This window comes from Triticum urartu, chromosome 7 (assembly GCF_003073215.2).
Source record: "Triticum urartu cultivar G1812 chromosome 7, Tu2.1, whole genome shotgun sequence".
NCBI classification, from domain to species: domain Eukaryota; kingdom Viridiplantae; phylum Streptophyta; class Magnoliopsida; order Poales; family Poaceae; genus Triticum; species Triticum urartu.
The window spans coordinates 442,676,998-442,689,439 of NC_053028.1; the positions used below are offsets into that span (position 1 = coordinate 442,676,998).

At 47.3% G+C, this 12,442-nt stretch overlaps 2 protein-coding genes across 2 annotated transcripts; both read left to right on the top strand.

The window, feature by feature from the left end:
- Window positions 1–2: 2 nt before the first annotated feature.
- Window positions 3–1,276, top strand: LOC125518919 (ribosomal protein S14, mitochondrial; the record flags this gene model as incomplete). The annotated part of the gene is made up of 1 exon (XM_048683809.1): window positions 3–1,276. A coding segment is annotated over one exon (264 nt), but the record flags the coding sequence as incomplete, so codon positions are not given.
- A 1,809-nt stretch (window positions 1,277–3,085) lies between these two features.
- On the top strand, window positions 3,086–4,006 carry LOC125525673 (photosystem II core complex proteins psbY, chloroplastic-like). The gene has a single exon (XM_048690673.1). It carries the CDS (start codon window positions 3,219–3,221, stop codon window positions 3,828–3,830), a length of 612 nt encoding a protein of 203 aa, XP_048546630.1. The 5' UTR covers window positions 3,086–3,218; the 3' UTR covers window positions 3,831–4,006.
- The last annotated feature ends 8,436 nt before the right edge of the window (window positions 4,007–12,442 follow it).

Here is a 12,442-nt window from a genome sequence, read left to right on the forward strand (position 1 = left end):
GAATTCTTGCAGCAAAATATGAGCTGAGAGGAAAGCTTTATAAGGCTGTCTGTAGGGACCCTGAACTTCCATCAGATATGCGGGATAAGTTTCGCTATAAGTTGTCCAAGCTGCCAAGAAATAGTAACATGACACGTCTTAGAAACCGCTGTATTTTCACGGGCCGCTCTCGTGGTGTCTACCAGAAATTCCGCATGTCTCGTATCGTGTTCCGCACCTTGGCAAACAAGGGTGAACTGATGGGTGTTAAGAAAGCGTCTTGGTAGATGTTAACAGCTGGGTAGAAGAAAGAACTAGCTCTTCAGTAGTCCAGCAAAATAAGGTTGCCCTCTTTCAGTGTTTGATTCCTGAAACTATCTGTCAAGCTTTTTTTGCCAACAAACGGCATGGTTCTCTCTTTATTTAGTTGAAGCAGTGTAATGTACTGTTTTTTATGCTATTCAGCATTTATGAAGCTAAAGATTCTGTTGTTTAAGGTTTCTACAAGCTGGCTGTTTGATTCAGTATTTATCTGATCTGGCTTTACTTCATGTTTTCACTGAGATTGCATATCTGATCCTCTGATTCATCATATTTGTCACCATGCTCCTGTCATAACATATAATTTAAAACATGATCTGATATAAGGCACATGAAAATTTGAATATCTTTTGACTAATAATTGCAACTCCCCTTAGTCAGAAGAAACTGGAAACAGAATCAGAGGTTTTAGTCGTTTGTCACTTGTACAAGCATCTCATTTCACATATCTGCAAGTGTTTCAAATGTCTTCAGCCCTTTGGATTGGGCTTACGCCTGTAGAGTCTGAGAGATATGACATGCTTCTTTGGCGTGTGCCGTAAACACATTCGTCCTTCCAGGTGGATCCAAGACAGCCGTGATGAGTTCACAAAGGAGCGCCTCGACTCCATCAACGACGAGTTCAAGCTGTACCGCTGCCACACCATCAAGAACTGCACGCATGCCTGCCCCAAGGGGCTCAACCCGGCGAAGCAGATCGACACAATAAAGAAGCTGCAGCTCGGAGCCTGAGTGAGGTCTACTACCCCGTGGAGATGTCGAAAGTTGTAATCAGCTGTCATTTGGTTTGTTTTGGCTCCGTGGTGACGAATAATGGGTGGAAACGCAGGATATTCCCCGCTTGACGATTCCGTGTAGGGAGTGAATAATTGCTACCAGATTTTATTCTTTTCGTGCTGTATCTAGTTTGGTGGTTCATCGTTGATCATCTTTTGATGCATGTCCATGCTTCAAGTAATTCATAAACTTTTGAGTATGTGTTGTCTACTTCCTTCGTCTGAGGAACATAAACGCTTACAGTGCTACCGAGTTTACCACGTCGGCACAGCTTAGCGCAGCTTCCCATCCATCGCTCACCACTCTCGTTGCCTACCAATACAAAGGCAAGGAGGAAAACGGTGGCCGGGGCTTAGGCCAATTCCACCGCGCGACCCTATCTTGTCCCTGTTCGTTTAGGGTAAAACGGACAAACCAAACGGCCCAGCGCGCGGGCGCAAACGGACTTTTGTCCGTTTTGTGTCCGCTTTCAACTCATCCCTGGTTTAAGTTTGCGTCGGTTTTGGGGTGAAACGGACAGTGCGCGGACGGGTGGGACGCGCGCGCTTGTCCTTGCCTGGCCCGCTTGTCAATGGCATAAAGCAAAACCCCCCGTCCGCCCATTTGGCGCCATTCCCACCAAACCCTCGCACGTCCCTCCCGCCACCCCTCTCCCTCCCCCGTCCATGGCCGACATCCGGCCGAATTCCGGCGGCCTGGCCATCGACCCATCCGGAAAGGTGAAGAAGAAGGCGGCCAAGGCGTCAAGGAAGCCGCAGTCGGAGTGCGCGCCGGAGGAGATCGCCAAGTTGGACGCCGAATCAGCGAAGAGGAGGGAACGGAGAGCGGTCGCCAAGGTCAATGTCGCCGCGGCCAAGTTCGCCGTCCAGCACGATGCGATGGAGGCCGCGCGACATAAGGCCGCGGTCGACGAGAAGGAGGACATCGTCAACAAAGCACACGCGCTCCTCATGCTTGGCATGGGTCGTCCCGCCGTTTTCCCTGCAGTGGCCGTCGGCTCAACGAGCACAGCTCGTCGGTCGCCCGGCCTCCGCACTACCAGTCGCGGACCACGTCCATGTCGGCCGTCTTTCCTCCGCCAAGGCACGACGGCTAGACCCGTTTCTCGGGGTCACCGGACGTCGGTTTGTTCGCGCCATGGCATTGCATGACACTTTGCATGGCATAATATCTCAAAAGGATGTGAGACGAGAAGAAGCGGCAAAGCAAGGACGAGCAAATGAAGCAATACCTAGACCTTCAAAGGAAGAAGTTTGAGATGGAGGAGGCGGCCAAGAGGAGGAAGATCAACATGAAGGAGGCGGCCCGACAAAGGCTGTGTTGTCGGCGTGGACAACTATTCATTTTGGAGGCTGGCTGATGCCGGCGATGGACGTGTAGGCCGCTGGCCTGATGAACTAGGGCTTGGCTTTCAAACGTATTTTTTTAAATAGACCGGACAGGATGGGGCAAACGGATGCGTCCGTGCGCTGGGCGCACGGCCACCGCATCCCAGGACACGCCCGGGCACGATCCCATTACCCTATTCAAACGGACAGAATCCGGACAAAACGAACATCTGTTTGAGGTCGCGTGGTGAAGTTGGCCTTATTGCGGGCGTAGACCAAGACGAAAGCAGTCAAGCTGCGGAGCACGAAGATGAACGTCATTACCGTGAACACCTAGCGATGTTTAAATGAAAGTGCCGTAAATACCTAGCGACGTTTCAATCCAGATGATCTCCGATCTTGCCTTTTCTTGAGACGAATACGATCTTGTCGTTCGGTACCATAGGGCATTCTAGAGTACGCTTATATTCCTACCGCGAGATATCTCAATTTTCCGACTCATTTCACCGCTCTACCCTACTTCCTCTCATCATCAAAGTCTCCATGTAAATCGTGTGGTCCCCACGTCGTTGCTCCCACAGCCAATGGCATTGCAAGTTGCAGGCCGCGAGATAAGCTTTCAAACCTCGATCGCACACTCGCCGCACAAGATAAGCTAGCCACATCGTTCCTTCTAGAAACGCAGGGGGAGGGCATTGCATTACACACCCTCGCACCTCACACCACCCCTCCATCCACCTTTTTGCCAGCGTGAGAGCTTCTTCTTTCTTGCGAGGGAGAGAGGGTAGCGAGCAACCAGGGAGCTAGGCGTCAATGGCGACCATAGCCACGATGACCATGCTCAAGCCCGCCAAGATCACGGCCAGGTCGGCGCCTTCGTCGTCACCGTCGTCCAGCACCAAGGTGGCGTCCCCGAGCATCTCGCTGCGCAGCCTGCAGAAGAACGCGGCCAAGAAGGGGGCCCTGGCCGTGTCGCCGGCGGCCGCGGCCATGGCGAGCGCCTTCTTCACCTCGCTGGCCTCGTCGGACGCGGCGATGGCGTCGCAGCGGATCGCGGACGTGGCGGCGGCGGCGCCCGCGGACGACAACCGGGGCCTGCTGCTGCTCTTCGTGGTGGCGCCCGCGCTCGGGTGGGTGCTCTACAACATCCTCCAGCCGGCGCTGAACCAGCTCAACAAGATGCGGTCCGAGAAGGCGCTCGTCGCCGGGCTCGGCATCGGCGCCGCCGCGGCCGCGGGCCTGGCCGCCGTGCCGGAGCCGGCCTCCGCCGCCGTGCAGGAGCTCGCCGCACTGGCGGCGGTAGCGCCCGCCGACGACAACCGGGGCCTGCTGCTGCTCTTCGTGGTGGCGCCCGCGCTCGGGTGGGTGCTGTACAACATCCTGCAGCCGGCGCTGAACCAGCTCAACAAAATGCGGTCCAACTGAGCGTCGTCGTCGTCGTCGTCGTGGCATCGCATGCGGTCCGGCCGAGTGGGTTCGTATGTGTGCGTTGGTCTATTAAGAGTCGTGGTAGTAGCGTGGAACGTGGTGTGAGTGCCCGCTTGCATACTCTCTAATCTTGTTCCTTCCATTGATCAAATGCAGTACAGCTCTTCTTGTTCTCTCTTCTGCTACGTTCAGTGCAATGTTCTCTTCTGCTACGTTCCAATGCTGGATTGGGGTTTTAGGGCAACTCTAACCGACCCCTAAAAAATAAGGAGGATCTGGCAGAGTAAAACCTTAGCGGAGTATTTTTACTCCACTTAAGATTTGGCCGGATCTAGCAGATCATCAATATATAACGGAGTAAAGTTATTTTTTTTGTTTATGCACTTCGTCGAACATCGTCATGCGTGTCTACCACGCTGGTGACCCATAGAAGCCCTAGGCCATCTCCCTCGGTCATCGCCCATGCACATCTTTCTGGCCGCGTTCCTGCCGGCCGCCGTTGTAGTTCTATACCTCAAGATGCGGCCGCGCTTCGTGTACCTTGTCGACTACGCCTGCTTCCGCACCAAGCCCAGCCACCGCGTCCCCTTCGGCACATTCCTCAAGCACGCCAAGCTTGTCACCTTCATTGAGGGGGCCTCGATTGACAAGCGCATCATCCGTTTCATGACGTGGCTGCTGGAGCGGTCCGGGCTTGGGAAGGAGACGTGTCTGTCCCCGGCGCACCACTTCATCCTGCCATACCAAAACTTGGAGGCCTCGCACGAGGACGTGGAGCTCGTCATCTTCTCTGCCATTGACGACCTACTTGCCCAGACGAGCATCAGCCCCGACGCCATTGACTTCCTCGTCGTCAACTGCAGCCTCTTCGTGCCCATCCCATTCTTCACCGACTGATCATCCACAAGTACAGGATGCGCAGCGACATCTATAAGGTGCACCTCTCCAGTATGGGGTGCAACGCGGGGTGGCCGTTAGGTCAAGTTCTTCGTCTATGAGGTCGCGCCATCGACAAGGGAGCTTCAGGCGAGTTGCCAGCCGGCCACAAGAAGACCTTTGTGTGAAGATAATTTATCCCCGGCCGCCGTCAGACCGAGTATATTTAGGGATTTTGGTAGGCGTAAAAAAGGAAAAACGACTAGGTGCGGTGTAAGAAAGGAAAATGAGGTAAATATACCCGAAGTCATAAAACTTGCACGCGATGGTCAATTTGGTCCACAAACTTGTAAAATAGGTGTTTCTTGTCATCAAACTTGCACGAGCGTTCATATACGGTCACATTTCATGTACACGGACGTATCCATGGCCTATGTGGCATTCCAGTGTGGCCAGGGCCCACTGTCATCCGCTGTAGCATCTAGATCTGCAGAGAAGCCTTTGACTTTTTTTATTTTCGTATTAAGCCCCTAAAAATAAAATGAGAAAACAAGCGATATGGGGTTTTGAAGCTGCAACGTGCCTTAATAGTCTCACATGGACAACCACCAGATTACTGATCATTCATGTCTATATAGCACGACTAATTTTTGTATCATATAAACATTGACTGAAAATAAATTTTACAAGAAATGTAACACGGAAAAATGAGCACCGTGGCTCGACCATGTGACCTTGTGGTCAAGGTTAACTAAGATTACCACCGACAACACAACACGTCCAGATGTAAGAAAACAATTTATATTTTTGTGCTTGTGACATTTAAAAAATATTTATGTGTTAAAAAAAGGTATGCGACATTTTAAAAAGTTTCAAAAACTTGTATTTGAAAAAATGTTAATCAACACAGCACGTCCAGATTAACATTTTTTCAAATACAAGTTTTGAGACTTATGTGTATTGAAACATATACTCCATATGATGCACATATGTTTTGATGTTTTAAATACTCCAGTATACATCTATGTTATGAGTATTTAAAAAGTATATGCTTAATACTTTTTAAACATATGATTAACATTTTTTTCAAATACAAGTTTTGAAAAAAAAATCAACTATGTTTTTAACATTTTTGAATGGTACGAAACATTTTCAAGCTACACAAACAGTTTTATACATTGTATAGGCATTTACAAAATGTCATGACCAGTTTTTTTGGAATGCACGAACATTTTTTAAATGCAACGTATCATTTTAATTTACACAAATGTGGTTTACAATGTTTAAACATTTTTTTAAATGTCACACACCTTTTTTTGTAACACATAAACATTTATTAAATATCACAAACACAAGAATATAATTTTTTTTCTTACATAGAACAAGAAGGAATAACAACATGAAAAATATTTATCCCATTTGGATATTTTGTGTTTTCGAAACCCAGTGGTAATCTTAGTTAACATTGACCACGAGGTCACATAGTCGAGCTACGGTGCTCCCTTTTTTGGGGTTACATTTCTTGTAAAATTGATTTTTCAGCCGTGTTTATATGATATAAAAATTATTTGTGCTACCTAGACATGAATGATCATCGGTTTGATGGTTGTTAACCCAAGCCTAGTAGGGGCACGTCCCTAGTTCGTAACCGAACCATCCCTTATTTTTCCATTTTATTTTAAGGGCTTTATACGTAAATAAAAAATCATTTTATTTTAGGGGCTTAAGAAGTTAAAAAATAGGTGCATAATACGTAAATAAAGAAAAAGCCTGCAAATCTACCATGCGTCGCGGGTTTATAGTGGGCCCTGGCCATGCTGGCATGCCACATAGGCCACGGATACGTCTGCGTACATAGAATGTGACAGTATATGAACGTCTGTGTAAGTTTGATGACCAGAAACACGTATTTTACAAGTTTATGCACCAAACTGACCGTGGCGTGCAAGTTCTATGACTCCTGATGTATTTACCTCAAAGTATCGTAACCTTCCGTCGATGTAGCGTGCCAAGAAACTTTCGAAAGCCTGGGCAAACCCGCAAGTCACAGAGTGACCAGGATGTCATCATTTTCTTGCAAACCGCTAATACTCCGTATATCACTAGAGGTTTCATTATCGCTCCAGTAGAGATCTGTGGTTTGGCTTCGAGCAATTTTCTCCTCTCACCGTACTACACGGTCCATGCTAGATGCTACTGTATACTACTAGTACCGTCCCTGCATCACAGGGCAGAGACAGTGGACACATGAAACTAAAAGATCGGCGCTTTCGAGGAAATCGATCGCCGTGACACAGTAGTACTCCACGCTAGTGGATTAGTCAAGGTCAGAGGTATTCGCGTTGCACTGTGTGCGTCTCGGCTTTTGCGTCGCTCGCTCGCGCCCGCGCGTGTCAGCCGTCCAGTGAGGCCCATTTTCCCGTCCTCCTCCATCTCCTCAAAACTGTCAGGTCCGGTTTGACAGATGCCAAGCCGCGTGAAAATAAACAAAACTGGCCCTTTTTGATAGTTAAACATAAAATGATCTTAATTTAAAAATATTTCACAAAATGGCCTTCTTTTACATGACGTCCGGGGCTAGGGCGTCGTGCTAAAGAGCATGACGCCCCGACCTAAGGCGTCATGGTTATGAAATGTAGCATGGCGCTCCGGGCTAGAGTGTCATGCAAAATAGTATGACGCCCTAGCCCGGGGCGTCATGCTATCTAGCATGACGCACTAGGCCCGGGCGTCATGCAAAAGGGCCAATTTGTGAAAAAATTCAGAATGAGGCCATTTTGTGTTGAACTTTTGAAAAAGGGTCAGTTTTGTCCATTTTCACCCAAGCCGCAGCTCTCTGAACAAGACGGTGGTCAAGCCTTCAGCTTTCCGTCTCTCTCTTTTACTATTAGCTATCCTTCTTTCTTCTGCCGGGGGTGAAATGGTAAATTGACCGTATGGCATCTTCAACGCTGACCAACAAATTTGCTCCCGCATCCATCCGCAGACTGGGAGGCCTGTTGTCGCACACGTACCTCCAACATCGAGGGTGATGCATCACAGTTCACGTCAAAATAGACCCATCCGAAAGCACGGTACGCAAACAATACGGCAGGTGCTTTTGAAGACCCGAAACCCTGCACACCCGAGAAGGACCCTGTCTGGACGTGCAGCGGCTACGAGCTGCCCTAAATCGGTTCGCCCGCCCCTGGAGCCTCAAGGATTGCCGCCCTTCAATATGAAGAATGAACGAAGAACGGGAGAGAAGTTACAAGGGAGCGATTAAAAACCGAACTAGGATAAAAAAGTAGATGGGTTTTGTGATTGTGTGTTGTTGTTCAATTGACCGTCACCTCCTGTATATATAAGAGGCGGATGGACTTTCCGTAAGAAAAAAAAAACTTATCTTGCCGTGCAAATCATCAAAACCTAACAAAACACGGACTGCTTGCAACCTCCAGGCAGGATCTGGAGGCTCGGATGATCCGGCCAAGCCCATATTTTTGGCAGCAGCACATTGATCGGGCTGTAACTTTTGCATATGACCTTGGATGAAGACAACTTTTATATCAAAATCAACGGATTCGAGGAGACGCACAACTTTGTTGTTGAACACTTTTTGATCTGAGGCCATCTTGAGGGGGTATCGGGCCGTTACCTAAAATCTGTATTAGGAAAAGTTGTCCAGACATCCGAACTCTTACTCGGATCGTCCGGGACTCCTCCCAGATCATCCGGCTTCGTGGTAAACCTTCTGTTGTCTAGGTCACTCGGCCGTCTCCGGCCGGATGATCCAGCCATGCATTGCTGCAACACGCAGTTTTGCGTGTAACTTTTGCATATGACCTCACATTAAGATGATTTTTATATTAAAATCATCCGTTTCGACGAGACGAAGAACTTTGTTGTTGAAACTTTTTTCATCCGAGACCATCTTAATTGAGTTTTTGGCCATGCAAAAATCTAACACATGCCCCCTGTTTTTTTTTTGCAAAGCTAGCGTGTCAAAAAATATTTTGTACCCTCTTCACTCTAAGGACGATGTCAACACTCCATCGGCCATTTATATGCTTAGAGCGATAATTATATATCGGCCATGTTTATGATTAGGGCGATAATTCTATATCAACTATTGATTTGAACTTCTTGTTGACATCATATCTTGGAACTGATTACCACCAATCGGCTTTAAATAGGTGGGAATGAACCCATTCCTTGTATCACTAAGGAAATCAAACTCTGAGAGGCCACGCCCTGTTAAGCAAGTAACAACGGGATGATTCCAAGCCACCAATGCATCAGCCAAAGCAACACAAGCCGAACTATCCATGTGAATGACTTCTACTTCATCATTGACCCATTGTATTAAGAATTGATGCATGGTAGATGGCACACATTGGTTAACTTTACGATGAAGAATGTGGTGGCCAAAGTTTTGCTTCCCACAATAAGTTCCATGCACATCACACCTTTGGTTTCTGCCTTTTCTTTATCCTCAAATCCATTAAGTATCATAGTGGTCTTCATCAATGCATGATCATGTAACCTCAACTTATTGAAGACCAAATAGGGCATAAGATTTACCACAACAGTACCATCAATGAGCATCCTAGCAACCAACGATCTATTAATATGACCTTTGAGGTACAATGGCTTCAAGTGTTTCATTGGTTCTTTTGACTTCTCGAAGATTCTTAGGACTAAAATCCAGCTGGGCCACCTTCCCTTCTTCACCTATAGCATGAAACTCGGTATGTAAGTAATACACCATATTAATATCCATACCTTCCCGAACCGGCGTAGATTCGTAATCCACCATCTCATCTTCATCTCCCACAGTGTATATTGGACTTGAAGTTTCCTTAATTGAAAGGAATGTTTTGGGTGTTGCGAACGATGTAATAGTGGTAGCATCATCCTCGTTTGGTGGTGTAGGTGTTGGTGTAGCTAATGTAGAAGCATCTGCGTTTTCTTTTTGTTTAGGCTGCCACACTTGTTTTGTGAGTGCCATGGGCCGAATTTCATTGAACAATTCGTCACTTTACTTCTCCTCTTTGTGCTCTACCTTCTCACAGTTCCTCATGCGTTGTAATCTCCTTTTCATGGTCTTAGTTAAACCGGGAGGACACCACTTAGGTTAAGTATATTTGGGATCTGTAGGTTTGGCCTTGCTTGTGCTAGCCTCATGATCATTAGCCATGGAACCCTGCTGAACAATAAGCATAACACCATTAGAATTAGTCGGATTACCAACAATCGATTTGATCTTCTTTTGCTTGTCGCATTCTGAAATTTCCGCATTAGGTGACTTAACACGCCACACTTTTTTATTGACCCTGTGTGGAGAAATTTTTGTTGGCCGATTAGCACCATGGCTCGAACGGTCTTGTGTGGGATAATAAAGCCTCTTGCGAGTAGGCCTTCTAGGTGCTGCTTACCCCACATGAAAAGCATAAGGAGCCATTGGGACTTGCCCCCAACCTCCATTAAAGTCTCCCATGTAATATGGCGCATAGGGGTGGCAACATCCACGGTGGTGGTGCCCAGGACCCATATGCCTGGCATAGCGTTGAAATTCTTGCTTCGGAGGTGGTCTTGAACGCTTTGAAGGTGATGTCCGATTAGAGCTAGAACCGACCGCTTGATTGCATATTTGGAAAGCAACATACCAAAAGTTGGCTTGATTCGCTTGAGCTTAGCTTCACTCTTTGGATGGAGAAAGCGGCTGAGGGTTTTGGAGCAATATCACTAAGCATTTGAGCAAGCAAGCCATTAAGCAACACCTCATCCCCTTTTAATAGTATTGGCTTTCCTATGGACTCAATGTGATCTTGGATCACTAAAATAAAGATGGAGAGTTTTGAGCCTTTTCCAATATATGTACTTCGCATTTTGAGGGGTCCACATCTCTAATCCATGCCATGCCATTCATCGAACTTCCTGAAATATTTATCTTGAATGGATATTAGTTCAATGAGCTATATGTTGTTATGAATTACCAAAACCACCTGGGGATTAGTTGCACTTTCATTTTACATAGGAGGTGCCGATGAAATAGGTAAACTTGGACTAGGGTTTTCAGATATACCAATAGTACCACTAGATGACGGAGGCATATTTTTCTGAGCATTAGAACTTGCTACGAAAGAATTGTATGTCATCACATTACCCTTACTAACAAGACTTTCAATCACAGTTGAGGGAGTCCTGGATTAGGGAGTCCTCGGGAGGCTGGCTTGTCTCTTATGGGCCAGATTGGTGGGCCGTATTGTATCCGGACCGAAGGCCTTTTGTACCTTGGAGTACACCCCAAGGCGAGATGGAAGATCCGATGTTTCCTTTGTATTCGATTATCTGTAAACCCTAGCACCCCTGGTGTCTATATAAACCAGGGAGCTTAGTCCGTAGAGGCCAGGAGAACAATCACCATCCTACCAGTTAGGGTTTAATTAGTTTGTCTGATCTCGTGGTAGATCTACTCTGTAACCCCCTTATACACAAGCAATATAATCAAGTAGGACATAGGGTTTTACCTCTTAAAGAGGGCCCGAACCTGGGTAAACATTGTGTCCTACGTCTATTGTTCCCCATCGATACAAGGTCCACAGTTCGGGACCCCCTATCCGAGATCCGCCGATTTTGACACCGACAATAGCCACTTGCTTTGGAGAAAAAACTTTGTTCACAGTGATTTCATCTTGTTCGTCAATGAGAGGAAGGGAATTGACATTTCCAACGGGAGTGATGTTGCCTTGACGGTCCTTCTTGAAACTTGCAAGAAACGCCTCCAAATCCTCCTCCTCGTGCTTCTTCTTGAGCGCCTCAAAAACCTCTTCACACTCCTTCTTGTGCGTTTTGTAGGCTTGGCGATGTTCCTCCGATAGTTCATCAAGACTAGACTTAATGATGTTATCGGCGTCAACTTCTGATGGCTTGGGGCTATTAGACATGGTTGATGATGATTCTTGATCTTTCTTCCCCAGCGGAGTCGCCAAAAAGTGTGTTCGCACATGAACGCATCACCCTATAGCTCCAACATCGATGGTGATGCACCCCAGCTCATGTGAAGGAGACCTGTCCGGAAGCGCGGTACGCAAGCAATCCGGCGGATGCTTTTCGAGACCCGAAACCCCACACGCCCGGGAGGGACCCCGTCTGGATGCGCGGCGACTATGGGCTGCCCTAGGTCGATTCGCGTGCCCCTAGAGCCTCGAGGATCACTGCCCTTCAATACGAAGAATGAACGAAGAATAAGAGAGAAGTAACAAGGGAGTGATGTAAAAACTAGGGTAAAAAGTACATGAGTTTTGTCGATTGTGTGTTGTTGTTTAATCGGCCGTCACCTTCTGTCTATATAAGAGGCGGATGAACTTCTCGTACAAAAAAAGGACTTGGCATGTCGTCCAAATCATCAAAACCAAACAAAATATGGACTACTCACGACCTCTGGGCTAGATCTCGAGGCCCGGATGATCCGGCCAAGCCCATATTTTTTATAGCAGCATGTTTATCGGGTTGTAACTTTTGCATACAACCTCAGATTAAGATGATATTTATATGAAAATCAACAAATTCGATGAGGCGCACAACTTTGCCGTTGAACACTTTTCGATCTGAGGCCATCTTTAGGGGGTATCGGGTTGTTTTCTAAAGTCTGCAATAGGAAAAGTTGTCCACATGTTCAGACTATTGCTCGGATCGTCCGAGTTCTATCCATATCATCCGTGACTCCTCCCAGATCATCCAGCTTCGTG

Bases quoted from the DNA above. Each gene is read 5' to 3' on its own strand.
- LOC125525673 (XM_048690673.1), top strand. From the start codon at position 3,219: ATGGCGACCATAGCCACGATGACCATGCTCAAGCCCGCCAAGATCACG.